Genomic DNA, 22,674 nt, shown 5'->3' on the forward strand with positions numbered 1-22,674 from the left:
GAACCGTCTGGAAAATATGACTTTTTTATATATTCGGATTAAATAGGAAAAAATAAAATAAAAACAAGAATACAATAAATATTAAAAGAGAAATGATAAGGGAATAGATTGAGAATTAAATATATCAGAATGGCGGCTATCGCAAAACTCACCCGCTGGGGTCCCTTAATGCAGTCATGCAGTCTTAGACCAGTCATTTCTGAGCTGCCCAATCGTGAACATTTTAACTCCCGGGGTTCAAGCGGAGCCTCAGATCCAGTGGCGTCCATTTCACTATTTTACAATCGAGAAAGAGTCAGGATTCCTTGGATTCCTGGCCATGTGACCATGGCCACCGGAATCCGTTCCCGACCTGGCAATAGCGCGGCTCCCAGCAGGGGAACGAAGTGAGATGCAACCCTTTAGCTAGAGCACTTGACGTCATCTCCAAGCAAATGGTGATGTGTCGGCAAGTGAATAATACGATTAGAACCACACAATTTAAAAATAAGAATTGCAGAACCGTCGACTTTATGACCAGATATAAAATTATGACTTTAATAAGCGAATTTTGCAGGTGAGTCTTGTGGTTATATTTCTATATTCACATCCTGTTTGACTGATATGTAATATATTCATGTTACAGATTGTGTACGAGCTATTAATGACGTATAAGTAGATAATGTACTTTTAATTATTTCCATAATCTATGAATAATGCTCGATCTGAAACTCAACTCGGTAATTTGTCATATATCACAGCTCAATAGCTCCTCCTGGACAACTCATTAATAACCTATCCGTCTCATCAACCTTAGCGGTCAGGTGTCAAAAATCTCCTGCGAAGCAGGAGCCACGGGGTCTGGGGCAGCGCCCCAGCCGCCGGAGGCACACCATCTCTCAGCCACCCGACAGCCTCGGTTGCCTATTACTTTAATTATCGTTTATTAAGTACAAGATAACGGACCGTTTGCCCGTATCGGTTTTCCATTGCATGAGATTAGGCTGTCATCTGCAGGGTCCCTACAGATTTGCGTCGATCAATATTTAAGGTTAGCTCGCAGTGAAGTGAGGAGGATGGTTAGTTTTCAGCCTCTGATCCTTCAGAATCCAGATCCTCGGGAATATCTGCTTCCTTTTCACCCTCGTTGTCGTCTTCGACCTCTCCAATATCCTCGAACCACTCTTTAGGTGCCTTTTTGATGAACTTATCCATCATTCTCTTGCACTGGCCAGATTTGATGTTGATGACTTCTACTCCCTTGGATCTCAAGAGATCTTCTCCTCCAATAAATGTCTCATTCTCGCCCATAACGACTCTCTTGATACCATACATTAAACAGGCACCGGTACACATATGACAAGGACTTAACGTAGTGTACATAGTAGCACCCTTGTACACTTCTCCTTTCAGACGACCAGCATTCTCCAATGCATCCATCTCGCCATGGAGAATAGGAGATCCTTTTTGCATTCTTTGATTGTGACCCTGGCCGAGTACTTTGCCATCTTTCGATACAAGTACAGCTCCAATTGGGATACCTCCTTCGTTATAACCTGACGAGTTAATAATTTTCCAACGTTGCGCATTAATTCAGCGACTGCACTTACTGATTTTCGCCTGTTTAATGGCTAATTTCATAAACTTTTTGTCCTGTTCAGTTCCAATCATTTTTGTGTTTTAATTAATCCAATTTCCTAATCAGATAAGATAGTGAAAATTTAAGCATACAGATAACCGCTTGACATGCGCGGCGGTTGCACTTCGCATCGCCGATCAACGGTCGTTGAGACTGGATAAATCCGGTTCCTCGAGATTATTACTGAGTTCCTTCAACAGTGACTTGAATGAAATATTTCATTCAGTATCTTATTAGGGATAGTGTTGAACGAAAAACAATAAAGCAAATGTTGATATGTATACTGTAAATCGAAAATATATGGCTATTTATAGAGGAGAATGTAGAACAGAAAGAAATAAGGGCAGAACAAAAAAAAAAAAAATCAAGCAAGCTCAATTCTAAAAGTGGCAATTTCAAAAGCACGAAGTTCAATAGGTACTTTATCGCCATCAACTCCACTTAGAATATCGAGAGCTTCTTCATCGTCTTCAAGAGCATTGGTTTTGAATACTCGAGCAATCGACTGCTTACTGTTGAGATAAGCTCTAGCTCTTCCACCCAGTGATTCGTATACACGAATAATAACACTCTTTCGGCCTGATGCACCTCTTACTGGCAACAAACCACGTGAGACATCTTCGTCATCTTCGAATCGCTTGACCGCGCTCATAATAAGGCTCTTGTCACCGTCTAAAGTGAAACTACGTAGCACCTCATCACCCTTTGGTTCGGGAACAGTATCAATTACCATGCTATCATAACCGTCGATATCAGCTGGATTGCTGTTAGGTAAGTATACAATCTCCAAAGGATGGTTAAAGTTGTAAGCAGCTCTGACCACATCAGGATTAACACCTCCTCGGTGAGGCAACAAGGCGTACCTGAATTGATGGGATCCCATATCAGCATGAGCATCAGGAGACTTTGGTGCTCTCAAAAGCGATAGTCTCATGACATTGCCGTGAATTGCATATCCATACTTGCAGTCGTTAATCAAACTCACTCCATAAGAGTAATCACTTAGATCGGCCCATTTATGAGCAGGAACCTCAAATTTAGCAACTTCCCAAGTAGTGTTAAAGTGTGTGGGTCGCTTGTGAGCACCATAAGATGTTTCATAGGTCGCCACATCGCTGTGCACGTCAACAGGGAATTCGACCTTTAAGAATTTATAAGTTTCATGCCATTCAACTTCACAAGAAAATTCCAGATACGAGATGTCTGGGAATGCCCCTTCTGATTCTTTGGTTGGTTTCTGGTAAGCATCTAAAGAAATGGTGGTCTTGATACGGCTTTGCTCGCTAATGACATTTTCAATTTCAACAGCAGCTCGCAGAGGTCCCTTCTGACTGATTCTTACAGTACCAGCAGAAAGCTCTTTTCTCGAATCCAATGAGTATAATTCAGTCTCCCAAGCAGGGAAACTGAGACATTGATCCTCAAAAATGACAAACTGGTTACCAGTAGCTCCTTTAGGAATAATTTCTCTCTGGGCGTCTTGGTCCCAAACGCTAGTCAGAACTCCATTCTCAATAGTTGCACGGAGTTTGCCATTCTCTAGAACAAAGACACCCTTTCTGATCTCCTTTGCAGTTGCATGGGGAATTGAAGAAGACACTGTAGTGGGTAGAGCAACTCCACTACCCTCGGCCTGAACTTGGACAAGAAGCTTGTCTCCATTTGCCTGTGAAATAAAACTAGAAGAAGCCTGGACCTCACGAGGAATCTTCTCAGTAGGAACTTCAATGACTTGGCTTCTTCCCCATGGAAGTGTGTTCAGAGCGCCCAAGGAATGTCCTGGAATATAGTGAGTAGAGATATTCAATGCATCAAGAGCTTCCTTTGCGAGTTTCTCTCCTTGCTCAGCAATATGTTGATAAATAGCCCGAGCATCCTCATAAATCATTTCAATGCCAGAACCTGGAAGGACGTCATGGAACTGGTTCAAACAGACATTTTCCCAAAGCTCGTCAATATCTTTTGTGGGGTACTTGTAGTCCTTATTCTTAAGCGATGCCAATGTAGCCAAGAACTCAACATCGTGCATGATAACCTCAGACACACGATTGCCCTTCTTGATAGCTGCTTGGGTAGTATAAGTACCTCTGTGGAACTCAAAGTAAAGCTCGCCAACCCAGGTGACAAGTTTGTTTCCATTATCAGTGCTAGCAAGGATATCATCGTAGAACTCATCTACAGTCTTACCAAGTTGGACTCTTGGAAGCAAGTCAACAGTATCAGACAAGCCACGACATCTACGAAGCTTTTCCAGCATTTCAGAGGTTGGACCACCGCCACCATCACCATGGCCAAAAAGCAACATTCCATGCTGGTCAACATCAAGGTTCTTATGCTGACGCAAAGACCTTGAAACATCTCCAAAATGCGCTTGTGCGGTGTAAGTATTATCAGGTGGCATATGAGCCACTACTTGTGATCCATCAAGGGCCACCCAGTTAAAAGTTGAATGGGGGAAGCTGTTGATACTGTTCCAACTGAGCTTCTGAGTCAAGAAACGGTCAATGCCAACCAGTCTACAAAACTGAGGAATCTGAGGTGAGTATCCAAATGTATCAGGTAACCAGTACGTCTTGGTTCTGAAACCAAAATGGTGCTGGAAAAATCGTTGACCCAGAAGGAATTGCCGAAGCATTGCTTCTCCACTGGGCATGTTTGTGTCACATTCAACCCACGAGCCACCAATGGGGATGAATCTACCGCCTTTGACGGCTTCCTTGACTCGGGCAAATACATCGGGGTAATCTTCTGACAACCATTTAAACTGTTGAACCTGCGAAGCTGTGAATGTATACTCAGGATATCTTTCAATAAGATTCAATTGAGTAGCCCAAGATCGACCAACCTTTCGGTGGGTCTCAGCAAATGGCCAAAGCCAAGCAGTGTCAATATGACAATTTCCAATACCATAAACAGGTGCTTTATTAGCTGTCTTGTAGACCTGAGAAGAATCCACCTCACTGCCAATATACTCTCTAGCAATTTCACGACCCTTTTTGATAGACTCATCAGGATTGTTACGATCAAAAACATCAATAATTCTATTAAGAACATCCCTTGCCTTGTGTTTTTGCCACGAGTCTCCAGGAAACTCTCTACTGGCATCGCCAATAATCCAGAAATCAATATTCAAGGCTCTTGCCTCCAAGTTAGGGAAAACAATATCCGCAGTATCCAGACGGAAGTATCTGTTAGGGTCCGGTGGGCTATTATTACCGCTCATTTCATTACAACTGGTTTCAATATAAAATTGATGCCACTTGCCATCCAATTGCCAATCTTTTGGAATAATCCACTCTCGTCGTTCCTGTCCACTCAATCCAACAACCGCATTGCCCTCATTAGTATAAATGAGACCTTCATTACCACAATTCCACTCAAAGAGGACTTGTTCAGCATATTTCCAGTCACTGGGGATACGAATGTTAATTCTGAACCAATGAGTACTCCAAGAAGGACCAAACGAATTACCTTTAGAAGTCTTGCGCCATTTAGCATCGGCAATTGCATCTTTGAAATGAGGACGTTGCAACTTTGGTACATCGTACACCTCCAGTTTGACATAGTCAGTGCCATCATTTCTAGCCCGATCATAGAAATGAGGAAGATTCAAGTCATGGTAGTCACCACCACGGTCGGTAAATTGGCGAATACGGCCATCGTAGAGTTTAGGTATCTTGACCGGCACTGGTTTATTGTTAAACCTAGCGTATTGGTCGGACATATTGCTCTATAATTTTGTGTTAGCTAAGTTTCTTTCCGCAAATAGAAACTCGCTTGACATTTTATATTATACCACACTTACACCTCACAAACCGTACACTCTTGTCAATTCACACTAATACAGTTATAACAGAAATCCAAACCGTTTTAAATTGATCGAAACGATTCTTGTATAACCACTATCAGTACTTTGTGGCTTTAGGTAACTCTATAGCTCAGCTGCCTCTTTGTATTTGGTCACTTCTATTGTGGGGGCTTGTAGATCTCCGCAGTAGCCGTATAGCGTGAGGTGAGAGGCAAGGTCCAAGTCGGCCTAAAACGCCTAATCGTGGTGTCGATTATGCACCTCGATGCATGGCCCCACTATGATCTTCATACGGCGCCAACCATAGGGGTAATGTAATCAGTTGAATTTGGTGATATTATTATCTCGTCTTCCTGTTGTGATGGATGAACTTGTCCATTTGGCCTTTCACACTTTCAATTTGAATACTTGAACTCTAAACGGTCAATGTCTTTGTATGACGTAAGTACTGCATATCTATGCAGTATTGACTTTGACCATGTTTCGGATGGTATCTCCGATAAATTCATTTCGGTGACCGGGACTGCCTCTGGCGGCTGGGGCTCTGCCCCAGACCCCGTGGCTCCTCTCGCTTTGCTCGAGTCGTGCTTCGGGCTCCGAATCAAGCGTCTTGGTTTGCTCGATTCTGTCAATGAAATATGATATAAATAAACAAAATACTTTTGCTCTATGGGAACACTAAATACAAGATACAGACTACTCTTGTGGGACTTCTGCTTGAGGAGTGTACCTGAAAGCATGACGCTGGTGGTGCTCAAAGTCCAGAAGAGCTGAATGGGCAGTTCGACGATTGTCCCATAGAATAATATCTCCATCTTCCCACTTTACTCTCACATGAGTATCAACACTCTTGCCAATGATATCATATAGAAAGTTCAATAAATACTCAGATTCTTCTGATTTGAAGCCCTCAATGTACCTTGTAAATTGATGATTAACAAATAAACTCTTTCGCTTAGTAACTGGGTGAGTTCGAGTTATTGGATGAGAGGTGGTTATGGGTTCTCTTCTTACCACTCCACCTCTTGCAGCAGACTGCTGAGCTTGTTCGTGAGCAGAATGAACAGCCCTTAAACCGTTTAACCTGGACTTAAAAGCAGGAGATAATCTATTATAAATCTCTTCAGTGTCAGCAAACAAGGTGTCACCACCGGTAGGAGGTAATTCCAGAATACCCAAGATGGTTGTACCAGGAGGCTGAAGTTCATAAGTAACGTCAGAATGCCATGCAATCGACGAAATATTCTGAGCATAGAAATCTTGGTATGAAGTATTTCCAGGTGCACGATGGACGAGATGGACTTCTGGATATCCTTCGGGTGATCCAGACGTTGGATGGATATGTTGTCTGCCAAAGTACTCTGCCCATTTCAAAGCTTGGGGAATAGGCAATTCTCGGAAGTCCTGGTTTCTGAATGCAACGACTCCTCTCTCAGCGACATATCTAGCTAGATCATTCTTTGCTTCATCACTTAATTGAGACAGTTGAATACCACGAACTTCAGAGCCAAATTTCGGAGTCAAGTCAGATACTGAGTAGCCATATTTTACAATCTTCTCCGAGGTGGACGCTCTCTGCTCAGCATGGGAGTTTGGTAGTCCGTTTGGGAACAGATTCTTGAGTTCAGGGTCTGCCTTAAGACCCTTGTCTTCGAATTCAATAACCTCGTAAGGTGGAAATTTTTCTTTTGGATCCCAGCCAGGAGCATATTGAGGGAATCTCAGAGTTTTTTTAATCTCTTCTTGTTTGGCATTTGTACCAGCATAGGTGGATGCAGCAATAGATTGAATTCTCGAAGCCAGCGACGTCATTCTAATTTGATATATTTACAGCAAGAAAAGAATGACAGTCAATTCCAAGCTGGCAGATGAGCATATTTATACCGCTCAAGCCACAGTTACACCGCCATCTCAGGTGGCTACGAGTGGTCCGATAACTATTATCACGTTCACTATCTTCAATATTTGTCCATGTCACGTGCGACGATCCCCCACCCCCTGATACTTCCTTACTGGGAGTCTGCAATTCTGACTTACAGGAAGCTAATAAAAAACACATTTGCAAGTGAAATACAAATAAAATTTTAATTCACATCAAAAAGACACGTCCCGCCCGAAGCCCGACTCGAGCGAAGCGAGAGGAGCCGTGGAGTCTGGGGCGAAGCCCCAGCCGCCGGAGGCATGAAAACAGACCCGTAGTGATAGATAAATAAGATAAATTCTAAATACAAATTATACAGTTTAGCGCATCCGTCTGAGGATTTCGGCGTATTCTTTTTGTGGGATGACAGTGCGCAGTTTTTCGATGTCGTCGCGACTGACAATGTGTGAGATGGTTCTGCCGCGGGATTCCGAAGACCAGCGGGTTAGCAGGTAGGCAAGGTCCATGGCCAGTTTCTCGTAGCCATATTTGTCGTCAAAAGGAGCTTCCTTGCGTTCTAATAGATCGCTCAGGAGGGCATAGATTGTCTCGCTGCTGACACCAGCGTTGAGGAAAGTGTCGATGACCCAACCACGGGGAGCATTAGGAGCTCGCTCGAGTGAGAAGGTCTCGAGCATGGGTACAAGGACGTCGGTGGGGAATACAAATTCGGCATTCATGAATTGTTGACCAAGTCTCTGGACGACTGAAGATACATGTTCATAGTTGCTTAGCTCATCATCGCTTTCAGTCGATGAATTGATAAGTTTCTGCCAGCTCTTGGTGATCTCATCATGGCCTCTGTAATCAGTGACTTGGTAAATTACCAGACAGATCTCGTGGTAGCCAAGAGGATATGCGTAGTCATTATAGAGCTGACTCACATTCAACAACTGACCATTCAACACGGCAACAGCTTCGTCTCTCTTTTCGGGAATAAATCGAATATCTTCTCTAACAGCTTGAAGAATATCATCTTGGATACTGGCAATGTCGAGATGCTCTTGGATTGAACTGCCCAGTTGTGTCATAGCAGAACGTAGGCCTGGTGGACCATCGGCATTGCAATAACCTCTGGCTCGAGACAGGAATTCTAGACGACTACCGAGAGCAATATCAAAATCACTCTTGGCAAGACTAAAGAGCACCTGAGCGGCAGCGTAGTTGTCACCTCTCTTTTGATAGTAAACCCACAGCAAGTCTGCAATGGTCAGATTGGTTTTAGCATTGGCCACGAGATAGGGGAGAATATATGGGGTATTGACAGCCAGGAGTCTACTTTCGACACCTCTATAGACGAACCAGTCATAGAAACAAAAGTGGAATACTTCATCTTGCGCCTCGAAACAGATATTGTAGGCTTCTTGGCGGGCTTTTTCATCGTCGGATAAACTATTAACTCCAGGAACAGCCGATTCGGTCGAAAGTTGAGCTTTTTCATCAACAATATCAAGTACTTCAAATATCAAGTTGTACACCTTGACCCGAGCATCATAGGCAACTTGACGAGGATCTCCTTCAACTTTACCATCGTGCAAGTATCCAAGAGCAAGATTACCCTTGTCACCAACAAAAGCCACTGAAAGAGCAACCTCAATAGCACCAGAATAATACTTCAATCCCACATACTCACTAATAGCTTCCTTCAAACTGTCAAGCTGAATACTGGCAGCAGCCTTTTTGAACATCTTGACACTGTCGTACAGACTTTGTATACGAAGCTCGGGGTCTCCTTCAGCAAGAGACTTGGCCTTTCGAAGATCCTCCAAAGCTTTATAAATAATGACATCGCTACTAGAACAGTAGCTTTCACAGCGATCCTGAAGGACTCGAGAGATCGAGTCCACAGATTCACCCTTACTAATGCTTCTGTTAACTAGACAGGTCACAAGTTCCTTGGCAAGCTCTGTTCCATCAGCAGTGGTGAAGAAATGCTTGAATGTAAGCTCTTCAACCTTTTCACGAAGTTCTTTGGGTAAGTACGACATGACAGCCTCCAAACCATCAGAAGCATGTGCCGTTTCGTCATGTAATAAAAGCAAAAAGGCCAAACCTTCACGACACGACTTGATAAGTTTAACCAACGAATCAAGTCCACGGTGCTCGGCTTGTAAGGAGATCTCTTCGGCTCGCGACGACAGACCGGCATCAATAAACCCATCTGGAATACCCGACAATCCTTCGATAAAAGCATGGTTTCGCTCCAAAAACTCGGCGATTTCCATGAGTGTCAACTGTACAGACTCTAGCGACTTTCGAGGACTGCCAAGAGAAAATGTGACAGCACCAGCTCCCTTGGTTGATTTAAAAACATTAGCCTCCCACAAATCTCGAATGGTACGTGACACATAAGTAGCCAAACCATCGAATCTTCCACTGAGTCGGATAGTTTCGCTGCCAGTATTATTAGCCGAACGAACCAAAGCATAAGTACTTTCATCATCGTAGCGGAGATGAGCTCTACCACCAATTTCAATATAAATCTTGGTTGCCATCTCCCTGCTGGCATAAGCTTGAGCAGAAGAAGATGACGACGAGCCAGTGATAGACTTCGATGCAACGCTCAAAGCGCTAGCACATGTCTCGGTTCTTCCATATGCATCGAAAAACGACTTGATATCATCTGATCCAAGCAGGTTCTCACAAATCTGGTACGGCAGTCTACGAGTAAAGACATAGATACCGGTGTTCGTAAGCACTGCTACCTGAGGAGGTGGAAGACTATACTGAGCAGCACATTCATTAAGGAACCCCTCAGGCTTTGCACTGGGACGGAATGGAGGTGTTAACAATTCGACACTTTGAACAAAGCCCTCAACTTCCAAGAAACAGGCATTCTCACTATACGTAGGAACTGAGTTCGGCTGGTTCAGAATGTGAATAACTCGACCCGAATCAAGAGACGAAACAAAGATTTTGTCTCCACCCGAGTTGGCTTCATCAGGAACCACACAGAAGAAATGTGCGGGTTCAAAGATTTTAGATTGAGGTTTAGCTGTGTTCAGAACAGGAATTGGTTTGCTAAGTGTGCCATCCGGATTCACAACTGGTTCACCCACTGGAGGTGGTCTATAACCCACGACTTGAATAGTATTTGGTGGTTTATCTCCAACACTGACTCCGTACTGGCGACCTGCTTTGATGTAAAGTCGGAAGCCTCCAGAAGTGATAGCCACTAAATGGAATTGTGCACTCTGATACGTCTTGACTACCTGTAACGAGACAATCTTCAGTGTCTTTGAAGCAGCAGCGTTTCTAGTCTCAGAGCTGGCGCTGGCCATCTGGAAATTCGACAGAATCTGTGGTAGAGTATAAGTCAATGCAAGATTAGCAGTATTTCCCTTAGGAATATGATAAATACGAATAGTGGATGTTGACGAAAGTGTGTATAAAAGGTCTCGGGTATCATCGATTTGCATGCTGATGATTGTTTCAGGAGCAGCATGGCTGCCTAAACCAAGAGAACCCATGATTTTCGAGCCATCAACAGGCAAAAATGGGACCGATGGAAGTGAGAAACTAGGAGTCAATGCTGATACAAGACCAGATCTCGTGTGACAAATCTTAGAACATTTGCCTTTAAACCACGTATCCTCATTTGTATATACCACCTCCCACAAGTTGACCCCATCATTAGCGCCACTGAAAAAGATCCTGCCTGATTTTTCACTCGCTACAAGTGTGTCCACATCCAATCCACTTATCGAAACATTAATACCACTATAATGGAATTCAATGCTGCTCTTGACTTTATCATACTGTACACCGAGAATATACAGCTCGACTGGGGTACACAGAACAAGCAGATAATTAATAGAGTCTACAAACACTCCTGGCTTAGGTTTGACTAGATTGACGGAGAAAATCGTATGATCGAGCTCATCAAAAGTGCTGAAATCATTGCCATTCTTATAGTTCCACAAATACAGTCTATTATCAACCGTGATCCAAGCCCTATCAATGGCTGGAAACATGCCCATTCGCGTGTACGACTCGGTCTGATTATACTCGTCAAAAATAGTATCCGGAATATTGATCACCTCAGTCCTCGTAAATGGCACCAGAGCACCCAAATCACTCGGCGATTCGGCAAACGCATATTGAGATCCAGTATTCGATTCTAGAATCGATCTGTTAGTACTTGTTCGAACGGGACATGCCTCCGGCGGCTGGGACTGCGCCCCAGACCCCGTTGCTCCTCTCGCTGCGCTCGAGAAGTTGCGTCTAGTTCCCCTTCAAAGCTTGAAGTGAGAAGGAAGGAATAGATTTCCAGTTTAGATACTCACGTGCTAGTAGCTTCTCTAGATCCGGGAAGCGGAGGTCTCTCTCGAGGTAAGTGTCGATGAACGAGCTGGCAAGGTTCAACGCGTCTTTCGACTGTTTTTTGAGATCAGAGATCTTGATTGTTCCGATATTGGCCAGGTCATTAGCTTGTGTCGACTGGACGGCCGTGCCAATGCCCAGACTCGCTGGCTTGCGGGCTATGGGCGCTGTCTGCGACAGTGCTGGGTACATAATCGGTCGAGTTGGCCTGAAAATGCCGCTAAAAACACACGACACAAATGCGGGGATCGAACAATACCCTTACAAACACTACTATTTCACTTGTTGAAGCAAACAGCGGGCCAATTGCGAATGTATACTGCCACCTACCAGACGCTCTGCTGAATATGTTTGTTGATATTCTTCGACACTCGAAATATTTTGTATATAGTACACCTGCATACACACTGCGGCGCATGCGGCGCCACCATCCCTACTCTAAACCAGTATCCACGACTTTCAGAGGGACAAATTCCACCAGAAACCTCCATAACACATTTATTTAAAACTCCTGGGACCGTAGACGTGACGACTCGAGCACAGCGAGAGGAGCCATGGGGTCTGGGGCGCAGCCCCAGCCGCCGGAGGCAGACCTGTAACCCCAGCACCAAGCCAGTCCAAAATCAACTCCCAAATTAAGTTTACCGAGTAATCAGGGAGGTAGAAAATGGCGGATTCGACGGGAAAATTGGGAATAAGCTGGTGGTGCAGGGTCTAGTAAGTGCAGGTTCATGCTAGATAGCCTTTGGCGATAAAGTGGATCTGTGCTTGGCTATAGCCAGATCCGGCTGAATTAGGCCGGGTAAACGCAGTTTGCTGCCAGATTTGCGATGGTGATGTACGAGATGCGGCAGGATGTCGAGATCACTGTCGGATATATATTAGAGCCTGTAATTTGATTTAGCAGGACTTAAACGAGAGTATAAAGCCCTTTTTTTTTGGTTGTGAAGAATATTTTTTGGGGTCAAGAGTGGGAGAGAAGAAGTTTAGACTTGGTTTTGAAGAGAAGTTGGGGTTGTTTTATGAGTTTTGATATGGACTTGATCTGCCAGAGAGACTGATATATTGAAATCCAGAGAAGCTTGGGAATCAAGATCTGGGAATCAAGATCGGTAGAAATCCGTCTGCTAGTTTCTGACTTAGCTGTCGGTTATCTTCTGTACTGAGTATCTAAGATCTTGTGTATTGAAGTCTGATTTTGGTTTTGACACTTGAAAATATCATTTTGGGTGAAGAGAGTTCAGAAGTTCACTAGTTCATGTCCGAGGCTTCGATGAAAATAGCCGAAAGAGATATTTGGAGACAACCGTCTCCAACGACACAGACAGCAGTGGGCTGTCAGCCACTGGTTTTGTCGACAGGAACGATGATTCTGAATGCGACGAAGACGGTAGTTATTGATCCGGAGTACCCTGCCACATATACACCATTCTGTCCAAATGGTGTGCTACCTATCGGTGTGTTTAAAAGCCCTACTTTGATGGAAATGGGTGATTACGGTAACCTTTTGGCAAATGATTCTTCAGACCTGTCGTCGCCGTCATCTACATCTATGCCAATGCTGCTACCGTTTTCCAACTGGCAAAGCCCATTTTATACAAGCACAGTTCCTGCTACTATAGCCATAGCAGCGACTACTACAGTTTGCTGGACACTAACGTTGGCTCTCTTCTGTTCTCCTCGAAGACCAGTATTTATGAAAAGTTTACTGCTGATAGCGTGTGTATGTATGACAATAATGTCAGCAGTTTACATGAAATACCTACGTCGTCAGTATGATAGTGGCTTTGTCGACGGTTTGCTGATAGTCGACAATGTCGATGATAGCACACTCGAATCGGTTGCATTAATGATAGGAGAATTTGTTTTACTGCTAGCAGAGCTGACTACATTGATGCGATTGTTTCCTCGAAAACGAGAACAGCGACTCATTGTGTTTACAGGTGCTCTGGTTATCTGTACCGATCGAGTGCTGTGGGGAATATCAGCATTTGAGCCATCGTCACCAGAGGACCGAACAGACCCTGTCGACGCTATTATTGTTTTTGCATATTTATTTTCAATTGCAACCTCGATCATTTACGCGGGAGCCATCGTGATATACTCGTGGTGGAAATGGCGCATCGCATACAAACCAGATTTACTCATTATCGCGTTTCTGTCTCATATCGCTACCTTTTTACCTATTGTACTATTTGTTCTGGACCTGGCTGACCAGTATTTGGACAGCTGGAGCACTTATGCCAAACTCGCCAGTTTGCTCTGTGCCAGTGTCTGTGTTTGGGTCTGGGTGGATAGGATCGAGGATTATGAAAAGACACTAGAACTTCACAGTGTTCTTGGTCGTCAGCAATACACTGAAGACCACAATCCGTTTGATTTTGAAGGAGGACATGGAAAACTCTCTTTCAAAGCTGTAAAGCATCTGTCTGCTAGTTCTGACAATAGCACTGCAAATAGTACTGTTGACAGCAGCAAGCCCAATAATAACAAGACAGCGGGAAAGCAGGATACCTCTAAAAGAACTCGTCGTTCCAACACTGCTGGCAATAGCAACAACAACCGTGATCAAGAAAATGCCGAAATTAACAACAAACGCAACAACACCAATCATAACCGGAACGAAATCCAGAAAAACCCGACTGTCACTTATGTTATCGACAACATAGCAAATGACAACAGTTGTAGTCGTTCTAACGATAACAATGGCTCTGGAACTTCAGGAATAACTCATGACTTTGAACCACACAACGCAGCGGCCATAGCCCACGAACGCAAACGTCATTCGCCATCACTATCCACACTTGCATCTGAACCCAACGACCACAACGAACCTCCTATTACCACTATTTTGAGCAACTCAACCACCAACTCACAAGCACGATCATCTTCTACACCACTCACAAGCCCAGCGAACGCCAGCAAAACTTGGAACTCAAGACTACTGAAACTGATCAAATTCAATATTCTCAATCGTCCAGGAACCTCGAGCTCAACACAAACCACCTACGTTGTCTCTTCAGCAGACCACGACGGCGCTCCAGATCAAACTGCTTCTGGTGCCATTCCACTCCAATCCTTCGACAGCAGCTCCTCAGAGGGCCCCATGACCGTTCACAAACACCCATTCCGCTCAACACGCCCTCAGTCGCCAGCTTGATCTGGTCTGATATTTATTTATTTAATGTATTATACGACTCTCTCCTTCATTCCTGCCTCCGGCGGCTGGGGCGCTGCCCCAGACCGCGTTGTGCTCGCTGCGCGAGCGCTTCGACTTTGTCATTGGTACTGGGGGGAAATAAATAGTTTATTGGTTCTATATACGAGTCCATTTGTGTAGTGGATGGCTTCTTCCGATCATGTTCGAGATCTCCAGCAAGCTGGCATCAACTTTTATCAGCTTTAGTTCGTCATCAAGGGCTGCACCAGCAGCAGCTGCCTTTCCAGTCGCTGTAGATGAAATATACACCACAAGTTCCATGGCCTCAAGCTTTTCCCATGCAGACCTCGCGACCTGTCGAGACCATATCCTGTAGCCGTCGACATCAGCAGACACAATGGCAGCTCGACGGTCTTCACGAATCCGTTTACCAACTTCGACATACTCGTCATAAACCAGATTAAAATTCAGCGTATCACTTTCCAGTTTAACTTCAGCACGGGCAGCACAGATCAGTAAAGCGAGTTCGAGTTCCGAAAGTGATTCTACAAACGATTGCGAATCTGCAATCCTCTGCTCTTCCAAATAAACAGTAAAATCAGCATACGCAGGGAATGGTGAAGCCTTCCGAATGGCATACATAGCATAATAATTGAACTGCCTGACGTCCTTTGTAGTATAAAATACCAGTTCGACCAAATAACGAAGCTGGCTCGAAGTGTCCAGGAAACCGGCCTAAACAGTTAGTATTTTCCCAAGATCTTACTCAACGGGATCCCCCACGCACGACTCGAGCAAAGCAAGAGCACCCACGGGGTCTGGGGCGGAGCCCCAGCCGCCAGAGGTAGACCCCCTTAAAACACATACCTCTAAATGAGAGTTCCAACCGTGAGAGAAGTCGCTGGGGAATGCTTGGTCGTCAAGGAAAAGGTTTGTGGTGCAGATATTCCAGAAACTTTCGAGAGTTCCTGGTCGTTTGATGGTGTAAAGACGTTGAGAGAATCGACTTCGGACCCGCTTTTCGAGCATTTCTCGGGTGTTCATACGGGCAGTGGTACCAACTACAGCGATGCCGACTTTGGCGGTCTGACTGAGATCCAGCAGGTTATATAAGAGTGTTTGACGGGGATGGACAGTGAATCGATCGAATTCCTCAAGAATAAAGATCACTGACATGGACTGGGCATCAGCGTGTTCGAACGAGGCAAGGAGACCACGAAGTGTTTCGCTGATAGATTTCTGCTCAATTCCGGTGAATTCGCCAGCAGCAATTGCTTCTTCAACTGCTTGCTGCGTAGCAGCATCCAATTTGCTATTCAAAATGGTATCCAGTTGGTGTGTGATTTCACGGAGAGCCATTTTATCTTCGGATTGAGCGAATCCCGACAGTCGAATAGTAATGAACTGATCGGGGTATTTGATCTTGAGATTCTTGATTGTCGTTTCGATTAATGTGGTTTTACCTGTAGATCGGGGTCCCATGAGAAGGCATGAATTACCTTCATTTGATACAATCGTGCTTTCCAGCAGAGTTTGGATTTCTTTTTGTTCTGTTTCTAGATTGGCTAATTGTCCAAGCTTCTTGCCAGTTAACTTTGCCAGGACATGGTTTTTAGCCTGGCTGACCAGAGAGTCCATATTTAGATCTCCAGGCTGGTCAATATCCATAGTCATTGTTCGGATTTGAAGTAAACAAGGATCTAAACCGGATTTAATGTGTTTGATATGATATGTTTACATGAGTTGGAGAGGATACTCGAAATGTCGACTTGAGTGCATCATGCAGATCACTGAAATTTATCAGGATCGCGATGAAGCAGGGTTGACTGGGATATACAACAGTGTCAATATACGCCATTGATTATGGTCATTGCGATACAGGGACGATGGTATCCTCTTTTGCGAGTTCAGTGTCAACCATGGAGGAGATTTGAAAGTGGAATTAGACTGATATCAAATGGTACTGGGTCAGTTGGATCAATCGAGCTCACTCGACCGATAAGTGCTCACCAGTTTGGTAAACATATGAGATCAATTTTAAAACTGAAAATTCCTCCTGTAGTAGGGATTGCATTGTCTGGGGGTGTAGACTCGATGGCCCTAGCGTATTTGGCAAGCAGGTTTTTTGCGAATTACAACACTCGAATCGTTGCATTTACTGTGGATCATGGAGCCAGACCGGAGTCTGCATCAGAGGCTTCAGTTACTGTCAAACGGAACCTGGGTGATCTGAATATAGACCACCATGTGTTGACCATTAAATGGCCCGAGAATAAAGTTCCGGAAGAGAAGTTCGAGGAAATGGCTCGTTCCGAACGTCGTAAGACGCTTATTGAGGCATGTGAAGAACATGGAATCCAGCATCTCTTACTAGCTCATACTCTGGATGATCAGTTTGAGACGTTTATAATGAGACTGTGTAAAGGAAGTTCTATCTATGGTCTGGCTGGAATGAGGGAAATTACTTATACATCTGTTCTTGACAAGCCAGATGACTGTGATGAAGGTGTACTACCGGCAGATCGTGATTCTGGACATAGCGGTAAAGGTAGAGGTGTACATTTCGTACGTCCTCTGTTAACACATAATAAACGTGAACTTGAGCAGACCTGTCTCACCAATAATATACAATGGGTAGAAGACAAAACGAATCATGATCCCACATTCACAGTCCGTAACTCTATTCGGACACTATTTGCATCCCCCAATAACCTTCCATTAGCATTACAACCAGCTTCACTAACCAAAACATTGAAAATTTTGTCAAAAACCCGATCTGAGATCGAGAAGGAAGCAGAACAGACTCTAGAATTTATGCTTCGTCGAAAGCTCATTTCAATCGACCGCAAACTTGGTATCGCATACCTGACTGAGTTTGAAGGGTTCAATAAACTACGCATTTCTGTCAAAACGTTACTATTTATGTATATAATGCGCCAAATATCGTCACTCAGTAACCTTGACTATAAACTGGCGTCTATCGACTCATTTGTTCGAACTGTGTCTTCCAAACCAATCACTAGATTGGAGAACTTTTATACTTGTGGACTAAGGGTATCAGTATACCCTGAAAAGAAAAAGACAAAAATCAATACCACTTCACATATAGAGAAAGAGCAGCAGGTGCTGTTTTCTGAGTCCACTGGAACAAGCATACCAACTGATAGAAAGAGCGCTGAGACGACTGTTCCCCAACGATACACAATCTGGAGAGAGCGAATTCGCCGGGCCCATCAGAATAAATACATTGTCATGCCACTGCCAGAGGAAACTCTTCAGTGGTCAGAATGGCTGCTTTTCGATAACCGTTTCTGGATACGCATTCGAGCTACCAGCACAGCACCACAGCGGTCTGTCTCAATCCGACTCCTTTATGAACTCAGTGACATTAAAAAAGTCCTCACCGGCCTTCTTGACCTTGATAAGTCATATCGATGGCCATTTGAAGCGACACTTGCATCACAGCCATTTTTCATGTATCACGATCCTGACACCCCTAATGAACTGAGTCCCACAAGCTTAATTGGCTTCCCTACCCTCGGACTCTACGACGCTGAAAAGTCAGGTGTGGAAATTGAATGCCGCTTAAAAACGGTTTCTATCATTCCCGGTACAGAACTTGGGCTGGAATCCCAAACAAATAGAGTATGAGAAACACAACCTCAGAACATAACCTACTCATGAACAACGGGCTTATCCTCCGTGTCTTCATCAATTTCAGAAGAAACATTATCGAAACAATATGTCAGGACATGACCTAGCCTACCACCACAGGCTTATCCTCGTCATCCTCGTCTTCACTGTCAACTTCATCACCCTCACGAAGAAACGGAATAGGAACACCCGACACTCGTAATGTGTCAAACACCCGGTCGGCAGCAGCTTTCACTTGTGGAGCGATCTTGAGAGCAGGTTCCAATTGGGACGTTCCACTTGATACAAGCAGCCTGCGGAAATGGCCAAACGACTTCTGTAGAAACGACTTCTCGAGAAACTCGTCAATATATTCTACAGGACACGCTTTGATCTGGTGATATACAATATTGAAGAATTCAATATACCGTTGAGGGTGCACGGCCACGTCCGAGCGACAGCGAAGAACAAGCTCAGTAATCTTTTTCCATTGCTGAGCCCCTGAAAAGTTGGCAAAAATAACCATAAGCACGTAGGAAAGTTGTAGTTCTCCTAATAAATCGCCAAACACTTTAACCGTATTATTCAAATACCAGCTCTTATCAAACGAATTGAGAGTGACATCTCGTCCTGTAGCCCCAGTCTTCCATGTCTTACGTAGATCCAGCTCAGTAAACTTCAATTCCTCCGTATTCTGGTCCACCAAAGACTTAATTATTCTATCTTCTTCCACAGAAGACGGAATAGGACCAGCCGAGCTCGATCCTTCTTGGCCAGCCTTCTTCTGAGCTAAATCAGTTTCCTGAGCGATTCGGGCTGCAGCTGAGTCTCGCAGACTTTTCAAAAGAAGTTCATTCTCTTCTTTTGATGTGCTTGACGAAGTCACAATTCCTGTGCTAGGAAGAACGCTCTCAGCCACTCTTAGAGTGATTCTATCAGTCAGGACCGGCCAATTGGATCCCTCTGGATCGGGGTACGGGACCATAAACGAGTACATTTCGCCCAACCGCGATTTCGTTGCTGACACGTTCAACTCGCCAATTTCGTCATTTATAAGCATAACCTCTTCATCCTTATCCCATTGACAAATCACCAGCTCGCCCTCACCAGCGAAAAAAAACTTCCCCGTGCGAATGCTTTGACTATCCGCGCCCCAATGAACCACATGAAGTCCGTTCGGAACCAGCTTAACCCCCCGAAACTGCGACGTCGACTGAAAAAAGTGCAAATCAATGCCCACCAGCCAATCGTCTGGCACGCCCAAAAAAACCACGGTCGTCCTCGGTGGCAGACTCATAACTCCCTAATTCTTCCTTACTCTCTCTACCAAATCTCACACATTCTCCTGATCTACTGAAATTTAGCCGTGCGTGCCCGTGCTCAGGGGGAAGGGGGGCCGTGCCTCCGGCGGCTGGGGCTCCGCCCCAGACCCCGCTGCTCCTCTCGCTGCGCTCGAGTCGTTACGTGAGGGTCCCTAGCAATAGCCTGAGCCCCATGAAAACTCCTGCGAAGCAGGAGCCACGGGGTCTGGGGCGGAGCCCCAGCCGCCGGAGGCATGTGGCCCCTGTCAGACCTCGGATCAACGCGGCTGAAGTCGCATTTAGTGGGGTGAAATCTGTGCCGAGAAACCAGTGAGAGAAGTTAGAGAGGTCCCGACGTGAGAAGGAATTAATGGAGAGTCATCAACAGATCATTTTGGAAAAGTACATTTCGAGAACGCTTCGGGTAGTTATTAACGACGGAAGAGCCTTTTTTGGGGTGCTGGTGTGTACAAATAAGAACCAGGATCTGATATTGCAGGACACTTTAGAGTACCGGCCCCAGCAGAAGCGGTTCGTGGGCATGGTGGTTATTCGTGGCTTTCTTATCAAGTCCATCGGTTTACAGCAGTTATAGATCAAACACTCTCAGTTCTCTTGTCAGGTTTTTGACTATAGATTCAGGATTCAAGTGGATTTTAGAAATTTTGGTGCTAGATCGGAGTCTGATTCATACAGGCCAGAAATCGGCATTTGATAGTTCACAATGCTCAAATTCCGAACGAGTGGGTTCAGTGGCTACTCAGTAGCGTACTCGCCATTCTATGACTCTAAGATTGCGGTAGCTACAGCCGCCAATTTCGGGCTTGTGGGTAATGGACGACTGTATGTGCTCGATATTGGAGGCGACGGAGTGATTCGTCCGCAGGCACAATTCGATACTCAGGATGGTCTGTTCGGCCTTTCCTGGTCAGAGTCTCATGAAAATCATATAATAACTGCCAATGGAGACGGCAGTCTCAAGTTGTTTGATATCACCACCAAACAGCAGTTCCCACTCCAGGTGTATCATGAACATTCAAGAGAGGTGTTCAGTGTCAATTGGAATATGAAAGATAAAACAATTTTCTGCTCTGGATCTTGGGATGGAACTATTAAAGTATGGTCACCAGGTCATTGTTCTAATTCAGTGATGACGTTCAATGCCAATATCAACCAGACAAATATCGGTCCTGGAACTGGTCCGTGTGCTGTGGATGGACCAGGCGCCGCTGCAATGGCTGCTACTGTTCCATTACTAAGATCTGAAGGAGCAGGAACACCTCAACAACAGCAACAACAACAAGCCCTGCGGAAATCGGCTGCTAACTGTGTATACAGTGCCAAGTTCTCGCCCTATGAACCGACTATTATTGCATCTACACATTCCGACTCGTCTCTCAAAGTATGGGACACTCGACAGTCGGCTGGTTCAGGCCATCCTGTTTTAAGCATTCCTGAAGCACATCTTGGAGGAGACTGTTTATCAGTTGACTGGAACAAGTACCGACCAACGGTGCTGGCGACATCTGGTGTTGACAAAGCTATCAAAATATGGGATACTCGAAATGCCCGTTCGCCAATCAACGACCTGCGAGGCCACGAGTACGCTGTGCGGTCTGTATCGTGGTCACCTCATTCCGGAGACACACTTCTATCAACTTCATACGACATGACCGCCAGAGTCTGGCGCGATACCAGTGCATCACCCAACCAAGCTCCTCATAACCCACGCTTCAACCCCACCAAGGGGCTCCAAAAAGTGTTCGGAGCACACACCGAGTTCGTCTTCGACTGCGACTGGAGCATGTGGGGCCAACCCGGCTGGGTCGCTACTACAGGCTGGGACGAAATGGTCTACATCTGGCATGCGGAGTCCTAACTTCCGGGCTCTTAAACACTCTCCCTGTACAGATACGAACTAATAAACAAGTGCACTGGGGTGGAGGTCTGCCTCCGGCGGCTGGGGCTCCGCCCCAGACCCTGGTTGCTCCTCTCGCTTCGCTCGAGTCGTTGCGTCGAGGTTGCCAGGCCAGTCAGGGTCCAATAGAGAACCAAACCGGAGCTCCAAGATGCTATTCACATGATCCGTATCAATTAAAGTTGTATTTCGATCTGTTTAGAACATTAACTCACTATTTCCAACACGAATAATATAAACTTACACACAAATCAAAAACAACTTAAAAAGCCCCACCATAAATTCAAGAATAAAATGGATAAGATAATAGAATATATATTAACGAGAATCACTAACATGTGTCACAACAGCTAAAATAACATTTAACTATTATTTATAAAACACTCCAAACTCAAGATCCACCGCTCCTCGCACCCATCCGCACCCCACGGTCCCAGCCGCTCCGCGAAGCGGAGCACAACCAGGGTCTGGGGCGGAGCCCCAGCCGCCGGAGGCAGACCCCGACCCGTAAACAGCCCCCCGGTAGGTTCGACCCCTGCAGCCACGAAGGACCCTGATCGGCGTTGCCAGGGGTCGGCTGTGCCCTGTGCGTATATCTGGGTCTGAAAATTTCACTGTATGTATGCTGCTAGATAGATCTTGAGTCTCCGATGTCTTTTGAGTTCCCTGCATATAACATTTTCGATCCGATTGAATATAAATAGTCCGTGAGCAGACCAGTCTTTTTTATTCGATCTCGAAACAAAAAAAGAAGGTATTAACGTGAGACAAGCTCACTTGTAAATTATTCAGACCCACCGACAACAGCACCAGGAGCAGCAGCAGCGTGTTTCATCGTAGTTGAGGCTTATCCGTTCGTTCGCATCACACCATGTCTCCAGCGCCAGTCCGAACCGGTCCACTCGAGCATCCAACAGTTGTCAACGGCTGGTTCGCCGAGAAATCGCCCGAATGGCCAGGCCAAGCGCTCTCACTCCGAGTAGAAAAGATTT

General features: G+C 45.1%; 10 protein-coding genes across 10 annotated transcripts; 3 read left to right on the forward strand and 7 right to left on the reverse strand.

Annotated features, from left to right (window-relative positions):
* Positions 1-1,059: 1,059 nt before the first annotated feature.
* FCY1 (cytosine deaminase) lies at positions 1,060-1,452 on the reverse strand (the record flags this gene model as incomplete). Its single annotated transcript, XM_018881161.1, has 1 exon — positions 1,060-1,452. One exon carries the CDS (start codon positions 1,450-1,452, stop codon positions 1,060-1,062), a length of 393 nt encoding a protein of 130 aa, XP_018733778.1.
* A 530-nt stretch (positions 1,453-1,982) lies between these two features.
* AMS1 (Ams1p) lies at positions 1,983-5,342 on the reverse strand (the record flags this gene model as incomplete). Its single annotated transcript, XM_018881162.1, has 1 exon — positions 1,983-5,342. The coding sequence occupies one exon, from the start codon at positions 5,340-5,342 to the stop codon at positions 1,983-1,985; it is 3,360 nt and encodes a 1,119-aa protein (XP_018733779.1).
* A 780-nt stretch (positions 5,343-6,122) lies between these two features.
* On the reverse strand, positions 6,123-7,238 carry JLP1 (Jlp1p; the record flags this gene model as incomplete). The annotated part of the gene is made up of 1 exon (XM_018881163.1): positions 6,123-7,238. One exon carries the CDS (start codon positions 7,236-7,238, stop codon positions 6,123-6,125), a length of 1,116 nt encoding a protein of 371 aa, XP_018733780.1.
* A 429-nt stretch (positions 7,239-7,667) lies between these two features.
* NUP170 (Nup170p) lies at positions 7,668-11,327 on the reverse strand (the record flags this gene model as incomplete). The annotated part of the gene is made up of 1 exon (XM_018881164.1): positions 7,668-11,327. The coding sequence occupies one exon, from the start codon at positions 11,325-11,327 to the stop codon at positions 7,668-7,670; it is 3,660 nt and encodes a 1,219-aa protein (XP_018733781.1).
* Positions 11,328-12,928: 1,601 nt separating this feature from the next.
* On the forward strand, positions 12,929-14,830 carry RIM21 (Rim21p; the record flags this gene model as incomplete). Its single annotated transcript, XM_018881165.1, has 1 exon — positions 12,929-14,830. The coding sequence occupies one exon, from the start codon at positions 12,929-12,931 to the stop codon at positions 14,828-14,830; it is 1,902 nt and encodes a 633-aa protein (XP_018733782.1).
* A 156-nt stretch (positions 14,831-14,986) lies between these two features.
* Positions 14,987-15,472, reverse strand: AWJ20_4110 (uncharacterized protein; the record flags this gene model as incomplete). The annotated part of the gene is made up of 1 exon (XM_018881167.1): positions 14,987-15,472. One exon carries the CDS (start codon positions 15,470-15,472, stop codon positions 14,987-14,989), a length of 486 nt encoding a protein of 161 aa, XP_018733783.1.
* A 120-nt stretch (positions 15,473-15,592) lies between these two features.
* Positions 15,593-16,504, reverse strand: ORC4 (origin recognition complex subunit 4; the record flags this gene model as incomplete). Its single annotated transcript, XM_018881168.1, has 1 exon — positions 15,593-16,504. One exon carries the CDS (start codon positions 16,502-16,504, stop codon positions 15,593-15,595), a length of 912 nt encoding a protein of 303 aa, XP_018733784.1.
* Positions 16,505-16,693: 189 nt separating this feature from the next.
* Positions 16,694-18,481, forward strand: AWJ20_4112 (uncharacterized protein; the record flags this gene model as incomplete). Its single annotated transcript, XM_018881169.1, has 1 exon — positions 16,694-18,481. The coding sequence occupies one exon, from the start codon at positions 16,694-16,696 to the stop codon at positions 18,479-18,481; it is 1,788 nt and encodes a 595-aa protein (XP_018733785.1).
* A 106-nt stretch (positions 18,482-18,587) lies between these two features.
* AWJ20_4113 (uncharacterized protein) lies at positions 18,588-19,523 on the reverse strand (the record flags this gene model as incomplete). Its single annotated transcript, XM_018881170.1, has 1 exon — positions 18,588-19,523. One exon carries the CDS (start codon positions 19,521-19,523, stop codon positions 18,588-18,590), a length of 936 nt encoding a protein of 311 aa, XP_018733786.1.
* A 965-nt stretch (positions 19,524-20,488) lies between these two features.
* PEX7 (Pex7p) lies at positions 20,489-21,643 on the forward strand (the record flags this gene model as incomplete). Its single annotated transcript, XM_018881171.1, has 1 exon — positions 20,489-21,643. The coding sequence occupies one exon, from the start codon at positions 20,489-20,491 to the stop codon at positions 21,641-21,643; it is 1,155 nt and encodes a 384-aa protein (XP_018733787.1).
* Positions 21,644-22,674: the final 1,031 nt, after the last annotated feature.

Source organism: Sugiyamaella lignohabitans, chromosome C (genome assembly GCF_001640025.1).
Source record: "Sugiyamaella lignohabitans strain CBS 10342 chromosome C, complete sequence".
Lineage (NCBI taxonomy): Eukaryota > Fungi > Ascomycota > Dipodascomycetes > Dipodascales > Trichomonascaceae > Sugiyamaella > Sugiyamaella lignohabitans.